The sequence below is a fragment of the Alosa pseudoharengus genome, unplaced genomic scaffold (genome assembly GCF_046254945.1).
Source record: "Alosa pseudoharengus isolate Yale_2024_CS ecotype anadromous, Long Island Sound unplaced genomic scaffold, YU_APseudo_1.1 YU_APseudo_1.1_scf_23, whole genome shotgun sequence".
Lineage (NCBI taxonomy): Eukaryota > Metazoa > Chordata > Actinopteri > Clupeiformes > Clupeidae > Alosa > Alosa pseudoharengus.
The window spans coordinates 1,972,499-1,987,179 of record NW_027468685.1 but is presented as its reverse complement, the minus strand read 5'-3'; the positions used below and the strand labels follow the sequence as shown (position 1 = coordinate 1,987,179).

General features: G+C 48.5%; 3 protein-coding genes across 3 annotated transcripts in view; 2 read left to right on the top strand and 1 right to left on the bottom strand.

Annotated features, from left to right (window-relative positions):
- The window catches only part of tmem64 (transmembrane protein 64), a 46,720-nt gene extending 46,197 nt beyond the window's left edge, over positions 1–523 (top strand). Inside the window, exon 3 of the mRNA XM_076301103.1 lies at positions 1–523. This exon is cut by the window's left edge and continues 4,873 nt beyond it. The gene's annotated coding sequence lies outside the window, so the exon portion shown is untranslated.
- Positions 524–8,084: 7,561 nt separating this feature from the next.
- Positions 8,085–13,579, bottom strand: tdp2b (tyrosyl-DNA phosphodiesterase 2b). The gene is made up of 7 exons (XM_076301100.1): positions 13,149–13,579; positions 12,729–12,901; positions 12,428–12,616; positions 12,232–12,323; positions 11,042–11,160; positions 10,751–10,921; positions 8,085–8,711 (listed from the first exon to the last, which is right to left on the bottom strand). The coding sequence occupies exons 1-7, from the start codon at positions 13,293–13,295 to the stop codon at positions 8,436–8,438; spliced, it is 1,167 nt and encodes a 388-aa protein (XP_076157215.1). The 5' UTR covers positions 13,296–13,579; the 3' UTR covers positions 8,085–8,435.
- Positions 13,580–13,665: 86 nt separating this feature from the next.
- On the top strand, positions 13,666–14,600 carry acot13 (acyl-CoA thioesterase 13). The gene is made up of 3 exons (XM_076301102.1): positions 13,666–13,850; positions 14,055–14,239; positions 14,327–14,600. Exons 1-3 carry the CDS (start codon positions 13,767–13,769, stop codon positions 14,484–14,486), a joined length of 429 nt encoding a protein of 142 aa, XP_076157217.1. The 5' UTR covers positions 13,666–13,766; the 3' UTR covers positions 14,487–14,600.
- The last annotated feature ends 81 nt before the right edge of the window (positions 14,601–14,681 follow it).

Genomic DNA, 14,681 nt, shown 5'->3' with positions numbered 1-14,681 from the left:
TGAAGATGGGCGTCACGGGCCCCCCAACGCACACACATACACACACTAGTTTCAGGAACAGGTTGTCTACTTTGTCAAGTTTGCAGCCAGGTCAGTTAAAGAGTTATTGTGTGTTTGGGGGGGCGGGTTTCAGGTCAGGTTCTGTTATGAAATGACATCATGTGGACGGCCAGTCTGAGCTTCAACCCTGCGTCACGTGTGCATCTGGAGCTGCGCACGTTGCTATGCAACAAACGGAAATCGTCAAAATCTGGAGGTGGTCGTTCAGGGTCCACGACGCGTCCTTATCTGGGCCTAAAGGTCGCTGTGGTAACGAACAGTTAAAGATTACCACGGTGACCTCTGTGTCCAGACGGCAGGGCGCCTCTGAAGGGTCCCCTCCACGTTAACAAGTGCATTACACATTAGCCCACTCTGTGTGTTTTTACTACAGAGACTCAGACAGAGTGCTCGTGGACGTGCATCTCTGTATCATGCTTGTTAAGTGTTATTTATGAAATTAAAAAAACTCTTAAATAGTAAACTCCTGGACTCTGTGTCTTGTATGTAAGGAGGGCTTGTGTGTGTGTGTGTGTGAGGGTGAGAATCAGGTAGCCTGTGTGTGGGGGTGAGCAACGGGTACCTGTGTGTGTGTGTGGGGTGGGGGCTACGGGTACATGTGTTGTGTGTAGGGTGGGGGCAACGGGTAACTGTGTTGGTGTCCTGGTAAATCCTTGTGGTGTTTAGGAAGGAGGAGAAGGAGGCAATTTGCTGAAAATCCGGTTTAGCTTGACTGAGTGTGTAGCAACACACACTTCCGTAATTCCCCTGCCGTCGTCCTTCCCATCTCACGTGCCAACGGCAGCATATGGTGTGTGTTATTTGAGGAGGATTTGTGTGTGTGTGTGTGTGTGTTTGTGTTTAGCTGACTGGACACCTGCTGTCTTAACGCTTCCTTGCCTGCTCTGGGCTGTGGTCCCAGCTCCCCCTGAACACACGGAACACACACTCACACTAAACAAACACACACACACACACACACACACTCTCTGACCTCTACATTACCCTTCAGTTATCCAGTTACCACACCTGCCCTTTCTCCCACTCATACACCAGCAGCATCAGGAACAGTGTGTGTGTGTGTGTGTGTGTGTGAGAGAGAGAGAGAAAGAGAGGGATGTGGTCAGTGAGCTAGGGAACAGATAAAGGACAGAGAGAGATGGAGAGAGAGGGTGATCCACTGGTGGCTATTGAGTCACGGAGCCGCTGGCCTATGGGGGGGGGGGAGGGGGGCGCACATCAGCTGTTAAAGAAATGGAGAGAAGATTAAGATGAAAACGAACGAGAACTGACCTGTGTGTTTGAGTGAGTGAGGCACAGTGCAGCCAGAGACCTTTCCCATGGCGAAGGAGGAGAGAGAGAGTGTGTGTGTGTGTGTGTGTGTGTGAGTGACCTTTCCCATGGCGAAGGAGGAGTGTGTGTGTGTGTGACCTTTCCCATGGCGAAGGAGGAACGAGTGTGTGTGACCGTGTGACCTCTCCAATGGGTAAGGAGAGAGAAGAATGATCAATATTGAAGAGAGCTGATCCACCATATGAAAGCAGTCGGACTACTATAGTCCCCAACGCCCAGCTGTGTGTGTGTGTGTGTGTGAGAGAGAGAGGAGCGGATCCACTCGTAAGAAACACAGATAGGGAGGTGATCAGAGGGTGGGGGGGGGGGGGGAGGGGGTCGTCCCCCATCACTGTGTGTGTGTGTGTGTGTGTGTGTGTGTCCTAGCAGGCAGTGTGGCGGTAAGCCTGGCTCCGGGCCCGTTTGTCACAGCGATTAGTGTGTGTGCTGCTGACGGAGGTTTCTCAGGCTGCCCAGAGATTGACCAGGACAGAGAGGGAAGAGACCTCCAGCTCAGTGGCCAGTTTATCCTCCGCTACACACACAGACACACACACACACACTTGCTGCTCTGCTACTGGGTCTCAGGCTGTGGTCAGTTTATCCTTTGCTACACACACACACACACACACACACACACATTTAAATGTATTTGGATTAGAAGATAAGCATATATCATGGCATAATACAAATTTGACAGAAAGGTGTACAACAGCAGCCAATATCCATTATGCACATTAGAGGTAAAGGTGGCACCTACAGTATATATATAACACCATGAATACCATATATATATATGTATGTATGTGGTATTCATGGTGGTATGTTCTTGACTAATTTTGACAATTGAACAGTCTATTGTGCATGTGATGACTTATACAATGAAATGATGCTGACATGTTTTGGAGAGAACAACCATTAGACTGAGAATCAACAATCAGTTTAGACCAACAAGGTCTATTCACTTGGAAATGGTGCTATATGGAGGCTACCTGTACTTAACCATTTTCAAAGATATACTGAGACATTGAGACATGTACTAAGACATTTGCAATTCAACTTTGTTGTGAACAATTGCCAAGTAGTTTGGAGGTTTGTCTGTGTTATTTTGAGAATGCAATTTCGTTGTGATGGATTGCAGTAAAGTTGGCATTGTCACACACACACACACACACACTCTCTCTACTCTGCTACTGGGTCTCAGGCTGTGACCAGTTCATCCTCTGCTACACACACACACACACACACACACACTACTGGTTCAAAGGGACAGAGGAGGGATTTAGGCCTGAGGCATCAGCTAGCAAGTCAAAGGGTCAGTCCCACTGACACTGGATGCCGCTGTTCTGATATTAATACAGATATTAATATACTGTTGTGTTGCCATCACGTGGGGATAGGAACCAGTGATGTTAATGCAATAAAGTTGCACCGTCAGTCGACCCCTTGGTTACCTAGTAACAATGATGGCAACGGCTTAGTGGGAACGAGAGCAACAGTAAGCCCCTGTCACCACACTGCTAACAAGACGGACTGGTCCCCCCCCCACACACACACACACACGAACAGCGCTCTACACTGGAAACACACACACACACACACAGTAAGCCCCTGTCATCACACTGCTAACAAGACAGACTGGTCCCCCCCACACACACACACACACACACACACACACACACGAACAGCGCTCTACACTGGAAACACACACACACACACACACACACACACGAACAGCGCTCTACACTGGAAACACACACACACACACGCAGTAAGCCCCTGTCATCACACTGCTAACAGATCCCCCTAAATGCTGCACATGGTTCCTTTCAAGTACTTTAAATGGCAGAGTTCCTATGGCAGAGTTCCTATGGCAGAGTTCCTATGGCAGAGTTCCTGCTGGCATGCAATGACGGATGGAACTGTATGGCACTAACATCAGCTAGCTGAGCAGCTATCATTGCATGGCAAAAGGAACTGTCCTATTTAAACCACTTGAAAGGAACCATGTGTAGAATGCAGGGGGATCTTGAAAGGAACCATGTGTAGGGGGATCTTGAAAGGAACCATGTGTAGAATGTAGGGGGATCTTGAAAGGAACCATGTGTAGAATGCAGGGGGTTCCGTTAGCAGAGCTTTGGGCAATGAAAGCTGGTGGACTAGCTGACGTCTACTACACAGTTTCATCTGGTGTTGTTACAGAGTGTGTGTGTGAGGAGCAGTGAGACTTGAGGGAGTGTGTGTGAGAGAGAGTGTGTGTGTGTCTGTGTGAGAGATACTATATGTGTGTGTGTGTGTGTCTGTATGAGAGATAATATATGTGTGTGTGTGTCTGTGTGAGAGATAATATATATGTGTGTGTGTGCCATCATCTCTGAGACGCATAGCGCCCGCTGATGAGCTAGCAGGAATGTGTGTGTGTGCCATCATCTCTGAGACGCATAGCGCCCGCTGATGAGCTAGCAGGAACGTGTGTGTGTGTGTGTGTGTCATGGCCTGTGATGAGCTAGCAGTGGGAGCGCGTAGCTACCAGCACTGAGAGACGTGTGTGTGCGTGTGTATCTAGCAGCACTGGGAGACGTGTGTGTCTGTGTGTGTGTGTGTTTCGCCGTGTCGCCGTCCATCTGAGAAACACGTCCCCACATTCCAGTGACATCACGGCTTCAGGAGCCCGAGGACATTCTGCGTCAGTGTGTGTGTGTGTGTGTGTGTGCTTCAGGAGCCCGAGGACATTCTGCGTCAGTGTGTGTGTGTGTGTGTGTGTGTGTGCTTCAGGAGCCCGAGGACATTCTGCGTCAGTGTGTGTGTGTGTGTGTGTGCTTCAGGAGCCTGAGGACAGTCTGTGCCAGTGTGTGTGTGTGTGTGCTTTTTAGGAGGAAAACATGAGAAGATTGTCGTTTGGCAAGTGTGAGCGTCATGACGATGCTGTCAGCATCACTTCAGTCCTGTGTGTTCAGCACACATCATCAATAGCTTGGCACACACACACACACACACACACACATCATCAATAGCTTGGCACACACACACACATCATCAATAGCTTGGCGTGGCTGAAGAGCACACCTGAACACACACACACACACACACTCTCATAAATAGCTTGGCAGGGTTGTGCAAAATTCGAATTGCAATTCTGCTTCCTGTTTGCTACCTCAATTGAAATGCAAGTGAAATTCAATAATTGAATTGGAATTTAAGAGCCAGTTTCAATTCAATTCTGGAATTTTGCACAAGCCTTCTGAAGAGCATTCTTGAACACACACACAGACACACATCATAAATAGCTTGGCGTGGCTGAAGAGCACTCCTGAACACACACACACACACATCATAAATAGCTTGGCTGTAGAGCAGGGGTTCCCAAACTTTTCCACGACAAGGCCCCCCAAATAGGTTCTGGCCAAGGACCCCCTTGATTTGTTATTAAACCCATGGACAATACTACGGCAAATGTAAAAATAATTAAGCTAATCCTAATGATTATTTTAGCTACAAGCACTTCGCGATTGGAGCATACAGTGTGTAAAAATAGCATTTGGGGCTTTCTGCTATATGAGAGCTATCACGCTACTATTATTCCCAGTCATTATCATGGAAAATATAATGTTCAGATATGCAACAAATTATTACCCTCATAGTAATAGGTATATTTAAAATGTTTCAAATGTATTTATTTGTTGCTTTTATTTTTCCTTCCAACTTGCTCGAGGCCCCCACTTTGAAAACCACTGGCCTATAGCCTCGCGCGCACACACACACGCACGCACACACACACACACACACACACACACACACACACACACACACACACACACACACACACACACACACACACACACACACACACACACACACACACACACACACACACACACACACACACACACACACACACACACACACTCTGGCCTACAGCCTCACACACACACACACACACTCTGGCCTACAGCCTAGCACACACACACACACACACACACTCTGGCCTACACACACACACACACTCTGGCCTACAGCCTTGCACGCACGCACGCGCACGCACGCGCACACGCGCACACACACACACACACACACACACACACACACACACACACACACACACACACACACACACACAATCATCAATAGCTTGGCTGTAGAGCACTCCTGAACACACACACACACATCATCAATAGCTTGGCTGTAGAGCACTCCTGAACACACACACACACACACACACATCATCAATAGCTTGGCTGTAGAGCACTCCTGAACACACACACACACACCATCAATAGCTTGGCTGTAGAGCACTCCTGAACACACACACACACACACACATCATCAATAGCTTGGCTGTAGAGCACTCCTGAACACACACACACACACACACACACACACATCATCAATAGCTTGGCTGTAGAGCACTCCTGAACACACACACACACACACACACATCATCAATAGCTTGGCTGTAGAGCACTCCTGAACACACACACACACACACACACACACACATCATCAATAGCTTGGCTGTAGAGCACTCCTGACCACACACACACACACACACACACACATCATCAATAGCTTGGCTGTAGAGCACTCCTGAACACACACACACACACACACACACACACACACACACACACACACACACAATCATCAATAGCTTGGCTGTAGAGCACTCCTGAACACACACACACACATCATCAATAGCTTGGCTGTAGAGCACTCCTGAACACACACACACACACACACACATCATCAATAGCTTGGCTGTAGAGCACTCCTGAACACACACACACACACCATCAATAGCTTGGCTGTAGAGCACTCCTGAACACACACACACACACACACACACACACATCATCAATAGCTTGGTTGTAGAGCACGCCTGGACACACACACACACACACACACACACATCATCAATAGCTTGGCTGTAGAGCACTCCTGAACACACACACACACACACACATCATCAATAGCTTGGCTGTAGAGCACTCCTGAACACACACACACACACACACACACACACATCATCAATAGCTTGGCTGTAGAGCACTCCTGACCACACACACACACACACACACACACACATCATCAATAGCTTGGCTGTAGAGCACTCCTGAACACACACACACACACACACACACATCATCAATAGCTTGGCTGTAGAGCACTCCTGAACACACACACACACACACACATCATCAATAGCTTGGCTGTAGAGCACTCCTGAACACACACACACACACACACATCATCAATAGCTTGGCTGTAGAGCACTCCTGAACACACACACACACACACACACATCATCAATAGCTTGGCTGTAGAGCACTCCTGAACACACACACACACATCATCAATAGCTTGGCTGTAGAGCACTCCTGAACACACACACACACACACACACATCATCAATAGCTTGGCTGTAGAGCACTCCTGAGCACACACACAGCTCAGCTGTCCCCTACGGCAGCACAGAGACAGGACACATCTTAAGGGAATGTACAGAGACAGTCCTCCATTAATCCTTTAACTAGAACAAGGACAAGGACTTCTAAAGATGCCTTCACACACACACACACACACACACACACGGGTGTATTCCCAGTTGTCCTTTCAGAGGGGCATGTAAACTCAAGCAGCCAATGACAGGCAGAAAACAGCATTGCTGGCAGCTTTGTGTGTGGCTATGGTTTCTGCATACGGGTGTGTGTGTGTGTGTGTGACTATGGTTTCTGCATGCGAGTGTGTGTGTGGCTATGGTTTCTGCATGCGGGTGTATGTGTGTGACTATGGTTTCTGCATGAGAGTGTGTGTGTGTGATTATGGTTTCTGCATGAGAGTGTGTGTGTGTGATTATGGTTTCTGCATGAGAGTGTGTGTGACTATGGTTTCTGCGTGCGAGTGTGTGTGGCTATGGTTTCTGCATGCGAGTGTCTTTGGCTATGGTTTCTGCATGTGAGTGTGTGTGTGTGAGCTGAAAAAAGCAGCTGTAGACACATTGAGCTTAAACCAGAGGAGTTGTTGTGTACTGGTGTGTGTGTGTGAGTGAGTGTGATTTTGTGTGTAAGTGACACCAGACGAGCTGTTGTGTACTGGTGTGTGAAAGAGTGTGTGTGTATGAGCTGTTGTGTACTGGTGTGTGTGAAAGAGTGTGTGTGTATGAGAGCTGTTGTGTACTGGTGTGTGTGAAAGAGTGTGTGTGTATGAGAGCTGTTGTGTACTGGTGTGTGTGAAAGAGTGTGTGTGTATGAGAGCTGTTGTGTACCAGCCTGAACTAAACCCAAGCCCCCCCCACTCAGCTGCCATGTTGCAGTGCACTTTGGCCCGTTATCAGGCAGAACTGCACGTGTGCAAGGCCTCACTTTGTTATCAGGCAGCTTTCGGCGGCGGAAGGGACAAGACACGTGTAGACGACTTTGTGCTGCCGGGTCTCTGCCTGACTAAACTCTCTCAGGATGGAGCAGGTTTGTGTGTGCTGTCTCTGTCTGACTAAACTCTCTCAGGATGGAGGTTTGTGTGTGCCGTGTCTCTACTCAAACGTTTATACATTTCATATAAAACACCCTTAAACGGCGGAAAAAAGAGAAATATGGCAGTTGTCTCCAAAGGTGAAATGATGTGCTATTCTGCCCTCTAGTGGACAGAGACATGCACTGACCTACTGGGCAATAACGTCTCCCACAGGCCGAATGGAAAATATTAATTATGGAATCATATTCATTTGGAAAGCTTGGGCAGTCTTTATTTTGACAGATTAAATGTAACTATTTATTTCTATACCTAAAACAAGAATTCAGTCACATCTCCTAAAACACACTCAACCAGTAAGGCTTTAAAAAGAACTGAGATTGTGCCGAGGGTAGTTTCCACAAAGCCGTCTTCTTTCCAGTGCTAGAGGCTTCGCTTACCGTCCACAGCCTGAGCCCCAGAAGCAGAGTAGCAAGTGTGTGTGTGTGTGTGTGTTCTTTTAGGCACTTCCTCTGGCAGACATGGAGTGGATGGTGTCTTGTTTGATAAGTACATAAGTCCACACACACACGGTAAAGTGCCGTCTCCCTGGCCGCTGCTCAGGAGTGGAAGGTGCAGTAGATGCCCCAGTGGTCGCTGGCGTAGCGTCCGCAGTCCAGCTTCTCCTGCCCCACCAGGAGCATGCGCTCGGCAGCCATCTTGGGGCCCAGGCGGGAGGGCCGCAGGTAGACGCGGTCGAATCGGCAGCGGCTGACGTAGGGGACGCTCTTGTTGCTGTTGGCCTTGGTGTCCCACGTGTAGCGGCAGTGCTCCTCCTTGCCCAAGCTCTCCCACACGTCGCACACACCCACGGGGAGACCGCCCACCTTGGCCACCTGCACACACACACACACACACACACACACACACGGAGAGACATACACACACGGAAAGACACACACACACACACAATTAATCAAAACTGCTATTTCTGCCCGTGTCCTATTTTCGCGAATGTGTCACTTATATTAATTTCTATACAAACCAAGAGGGCGGATCCCTTAAAAAAACGCAAGCACCCACCCCATAAGGGTATCTAAATTATCGTTGTACCAAACATGATATTGTACATTGACTCAAAGAGCTGTAAACAGTGTTTTAAGTTTGTTTGCATGTACAAAACCACTTGAAGCTCCAGTAGAATTTTGATTTCGCAACGAGAAACTTGGTCTAACATTAATTTGTTTCCCTCTTCAGTTTTCTGTAGTAGTTCTGCACTGATCTGAGCTAATGAGCGAATTACCTAATGAAGTAGGGGTCTCTGGTGAATAAAAAAAATGAGTCTGAATGTGGTTTTTAAATCACCTCTACATCTTAATGACCCTCATTGCACCTTGACGGGCCGAGTGAGCGGCCAGAAATAGGGCTCCCACCAGCCCATTAGCCCCAACTCCCACTAGTCCATTAGCCCATTAGCCCCAACTCCCACTAGCCCATTAGCCCCAACTCCCACTAGCCTACTAGCCCCAGCTCCCACTAGCCCCAGCTCCCACTAGTCCATTAGCCCACTAGCCCCAGCTCCCACTAGCCCATTAGCCCCAGCTCCCACTAGCACCAGCTCCCACTAGCTCATTAGCCCCAGCTCCCACTAGCCCCAGCTCCCACTAGCTCCCACTAGCCCCAGCTCCCACTAGCACCAGCTCCCACTAGCACCAGCTCCCACTAGCACCAGCTCCCACTAGCTCCCACTAGCCCCAGCTCCCACTAGTCCATTAGCCCCAGCTCCCACTAGCCCCAGCTCCCACTAGTCCATTAGCCCACTAGCCCCAGCTCCCACTAGCCCATTAGCCCCAGCTCCCACTAGCACCAGCTCCCACTAGCTCCCACTAGCCCCAGCTCCCACTAGTCCATTAGCCCCAGCTCCCACTAGCCCCAGCTCCCACTAGTCCATTAGCCCACTAGCCCCAGCTCCCACTAGCCCCAGCTCCCACTAGCACCAGCTCCCACTAGCCCATTAGCCCCAGCTCCCACTAGCACCAGCTCCCACTAGCCCCAGCTCCCACTAGCCCATTAGCCCCAGCTCCCATTAGCCCCAGCTCCCACTAGCACCAGCTCCCACTAGCACCAGCTCCCACTAGCTCATTAGCTCCAGCTCCCACTAGCCCCAGCTCGCACTAGCCCATTAGCCCAAGCTCCCACTAGCCCCAGCTCGCACTAGCCCATTAGCCCAAGCTCCCACTAGCATCAGCTCCCACTAGCTCATTAGCCCCAGCTCCAACTAGCCCCAGCTCCCACTAGCCCCAGCTCCCACTAGCCCATTAGCCCCAGCTCCCACTAGCCCATTAGCCCCAGCTCCCACTAGCTCATTAGCCCCAGCTCCCACTAGCTCATTAGCCCCAGCTTCCACTAGCTCCCACTAGCACCAGCTCCCACTAGCCTACTAGTCCCAGCTCCCACTATCCCCAGCTCCGAGCACAGTAAACAAAATCAATAAATGCTTGAGGTAAGAGCCAAACCAGATGTTGTTCAAATCTGCACACTTATGGCTACTGAAACATGTAAGGTTCAATCAAATATTATTTTGAAGCATTAAATAACATCTTTGTTTTCCAATTTACAACGAAAGGGGTGGAAATTGGTCATTTTACGATACATACCACAGAAGCCAGCATCCTGCACTACAAACTACAAATAAATAAGGTGAACGTCACTCAGTAGACAAGCAGTCCATCTGCCATCTTGTATGTTCACTAAACTCACAGTCACATGTGTTCATTTAGCTTTTATTCAAATCCAATTAGAAATGAGGCTTGAGAAGAGTGGCAATAAGAAGAGAGGAACAAAAATAAAAACCTTTAAGTAACAATAAATAATAAACAATAATAAATAATAACAACAAATAAACTCCCAAGTCCACATGTGGGCGGAGCCTCACCTCAGCGTCCCTGAGGTTGGTGTCACCGCCGAAGATAACAGTGGTCTTTTCCGGAACATTCCTCATCTTCTGGAACATCAGCTTCAGCTGGTTCATGCGCTCCTCCGATTGGTTCTTGCAGCTCTCAAAGTGTGACGTCATCAGACAGAGCTCCTGGCCCTGGAAGTTGACCTGAAAAACACACACACACACACACACACACACACACACAGCTGGAATTATGTCCTGAACTACTTCTACTTTTAAGTCTGTGTCCAGTATCTACCCCCATGGTGTGATGTGGTACCCCACCTGCACCACCAACAGGTTCCGCATCATCTGGGTCATGGGGTAGGGGGTGACCTCACTCTTCAGGAACTTCACTCGGGACTTCTTTAGCATCACGCCCGTGAAGTAGCCTTCTTCTCCACCTGGACACAGAGACAGACAAACTCACACACTGCAGCTGCTAATCTCATTAGAGCCAACCTTGCCTACCTTCACACACTGGAGTGATAATCTGATTAGAGCCATCTTCCTCACACTCCCTCAAACACTACAGTGAAAACGTCATTAGAGCCAACCTCACACACACTAGTGAAAATGTCATTAGAGCCCACCTCACACACCAGCGAGAACCTCACACTCCCTCACACACTACAGTGAAAACGTCATTAGAGCCAACCTCACACACACACTAGTGAAAACCTCATTAGAGCCAACCTCACACACTGCATCTAGGAACCCACATCACCAGTACCACGACAGGGAGCACTGAACGATGCTGATCTTTTACCCTCGATGATGGTGTAGCTGATCTCTTACCCTCGATGATTGTGTAGCTGATCTCTTACCCTCGATGATTGTGTAGCTGATCTCTTACCCTCGATGATGGTGTAGCTGATCTCTTACCCTCGATGATGGTGTAGCTGATCTCTTACCCTCGATGATGGTGTAGCTGATATCTTACCCTCGATGATGGTGTAGCTGATCTCTTACCCTCGATGATGGTGTAGCTGATCTCTTACCCTCGATGATGGTGTAGCTGATCTCTTACCCTCGATGATGGTGTAGCTGATCTCTTACCCTCGATGATGGTGTAGCTGATCTCTTACCCTCGATGATGGTGTAGCTGATCTCTTACCCTCGATGATGGTGTAGCTTGGTGTAGCTGATCTCTTACCCTCGATGATGGTGTAGCTGATCTCTTACCCTCGATGATGGTGTAGCTGATCTCTTACCCTCGATGATGGTGTAGCTGATCTCTTACCCTCGATGATGGTGTAGCTGATCTCTTACCCTCGATGATGGTGTAGCTGATCTCTTACCCTCGATGATGGTGTAGCTGATCTCTTACCCTCGATGATGGTGTAGCTGATCTCTTACCCTCGATGATGGTGTAGCTGATCTCTTACCCTCGATGATGGTGTAGCTGATCTCTTACCCTCGATGATGGTGTAGCTGATCTCTTACCCTCGATGATGGTGTAGCTGATCTCTTACCCTCGATGATGGTGTAGCTGACGGCTCTCTTCTTGATGTACTGGATGTACGCTGGAACCAACTCCTGAAGAAACACCACGTCTGGCGTGTACCTGTGGTGAAGGAGGGCACACTGCATTACACACACACACACACACACACACACACACACACACACACACACACACACACACACACACACACACAGGTCACTTACAGTGCCAGGTAAGAGCAGAGGCCTCTGGCGCGTTCCCCCAGGTTCAGAGTGTCCAGGCCGTCCACGTTCCACGTGAGCAGAGACAGCTTGCCGTCCGCCTCCGGCTGCTCTGCTGACTGAGTGTCTGTTTTGCTCTCTGCTGACACTGCGCCTCCGGAGCTGCTGGGCTCCTCACTGGTCAAGTCTATACTACAAGTTTGGGAAAGGCCAGATATGTGATCCAGTGTTCAATGGGGGACTCGCAGGAGTTGTATTTATTTGTTTTGTGATAATTCAATCACATAACGCCAGGTTCACTTACCAATCAGTGTTTTCTGTTTTTAACCGCTTTTTGCTGGTTTCTGGGTTATTCTCTGAATCCACTGAAGTTTTTCTTTTTGCTTCGGTGCTGTCGTTCTCTTTTCTCGTCTCTTCGACAAACTGTACATCGAATGCTGACTCCATGTCTGCCTCGAAATACGAGTTCACAGCTCTCTGAAACGTGATGACGCCATGACGTGGCTATTCAACGTTGCATTCAGATCCAGCTGGACGCTATTTTGTCTGGCTGCCCACAACAAACTCGACCAACTTTAGCTTAGTGTCACGACTAACGACAAAAGTAACCTTACGTGTAGGCTAATTAACCACTGCATCACTGTAATATGCAACAAGTTAACAGACTTCCTTTCACATCAGCACGGGAATGAATGTGAACAGCTATGATAAACATGTAAATTACCTCCATGTCCCAATCATTTTCAGCCAGATAGCACTGCGCCACCGCGCCGTCTGTCCCGGTGATGGACGCAAACTCATCACACAACTGGAGCCTCGTCTCCTCCAAGAAGTCCGCGGCGGCCGGGACATCAGTGGCTGCGGAAGCCATTGTGAACTTACCCGGTTAATGAGTCGATATGCACGAATTCAGCACTACTACCGTTTCAATAAAAGTGCACTTAAATGTCTAAGAAACATCTCCAAAGTCAGACGTCTGCTGTCGCTTTCCCCGCTCTCCACAAATTGTGTACCACGAAAATAAACTCCGGGTGGAAATACTTAAATGGCCTACTTTGGGACCGAGCAAAAGTTTTACTTATAGTGGTTTTCATAATTAAAGAATACCAAACCATATGTTAGATGAAGAAATATTAACATTGGTGTGTTCATTTCTAAACACAAAGTAGTATTAAATCGGTTGAGACACTATTTTCAAAGGTTGTTCTCAAATGCCAGGAACGCCCCCAGAACATATTCCATCTTCCGGGGGTCCCAAATTAATAGGACACCTGTGTTGGAAAGTTGACATTGGTCCATAGCATTGGTCTTTTGATTGTGCTGAACAGTTTTACAGAGCAAAATGGCTTCGCTATCACTAAATTCAATAAAACAGCTTATGAAGGCTATGGTGGATACCCCTGGCTTTGACCGCGTTTTAAGCAAGGTTAGTAACGTTAGACACAATCGATCTGTGGATAAATGTTAACCTAGCTGGGGGCGCAGTCATATAGATAGATAGTCTTCAGAAACCTGACAACTTTTCACTTCTCTCTGTGGTGTCCATTCTCCTGTCGGACTTTTCCGTGCTGTCACAGTGTGCTGTGTACAAGTTTAACCGGTTTTGGGTATCGCTGCGTTGTCTCTGCAGGTCAGTATTTTATCTGCGAGCCCCGGTAAGGTTGTATGTGAGATGAAGGTTGAGGAGGAGCACACGAACCGAGGGGGCACACTTCACGGGGGGCTTACGGCGACCCTGGTCGATATCATCTCCACCACTGCGATCATGTATTCAGAGAGAGGCGCACCGGGCGTCAGTGTCGACATGAATATCACGTAAGTCCCCGAGCAAGCATTACCTGAGACAGTGTGAACTGCCACGAGTGCTGAAATTGACAGGTATATGAATGGTATATTTGACAGGTATATGAATGCAGCCAAGATGGGAGAAGACGTCCTGATCACCGCGCAGGTCCTGAAACAGGGACGGACGCTTGCCTTTGCCACTGTGGATCTCACCAGCAAAGCAACGGGGAAACTGATAGCACAGGGCCGACACACAAAACACCTGGGTAATAGTTAATATTTTGTGTGGTGGTAAAACTGGTGTCAGGCTGGAGTAGAGTAAGTAGTACTACTGTGTGTAAATAATCATCCTACTTTCAAAGCTGTTAATAAAAGAGATTCTCAAACGCTGTGCGGATTGTGGGGATATTTCAGCAGTGTGGATTTATTTCAAAAGATCTTCAAAAAATGCCCGCAATTGCCCCAAAAGAAA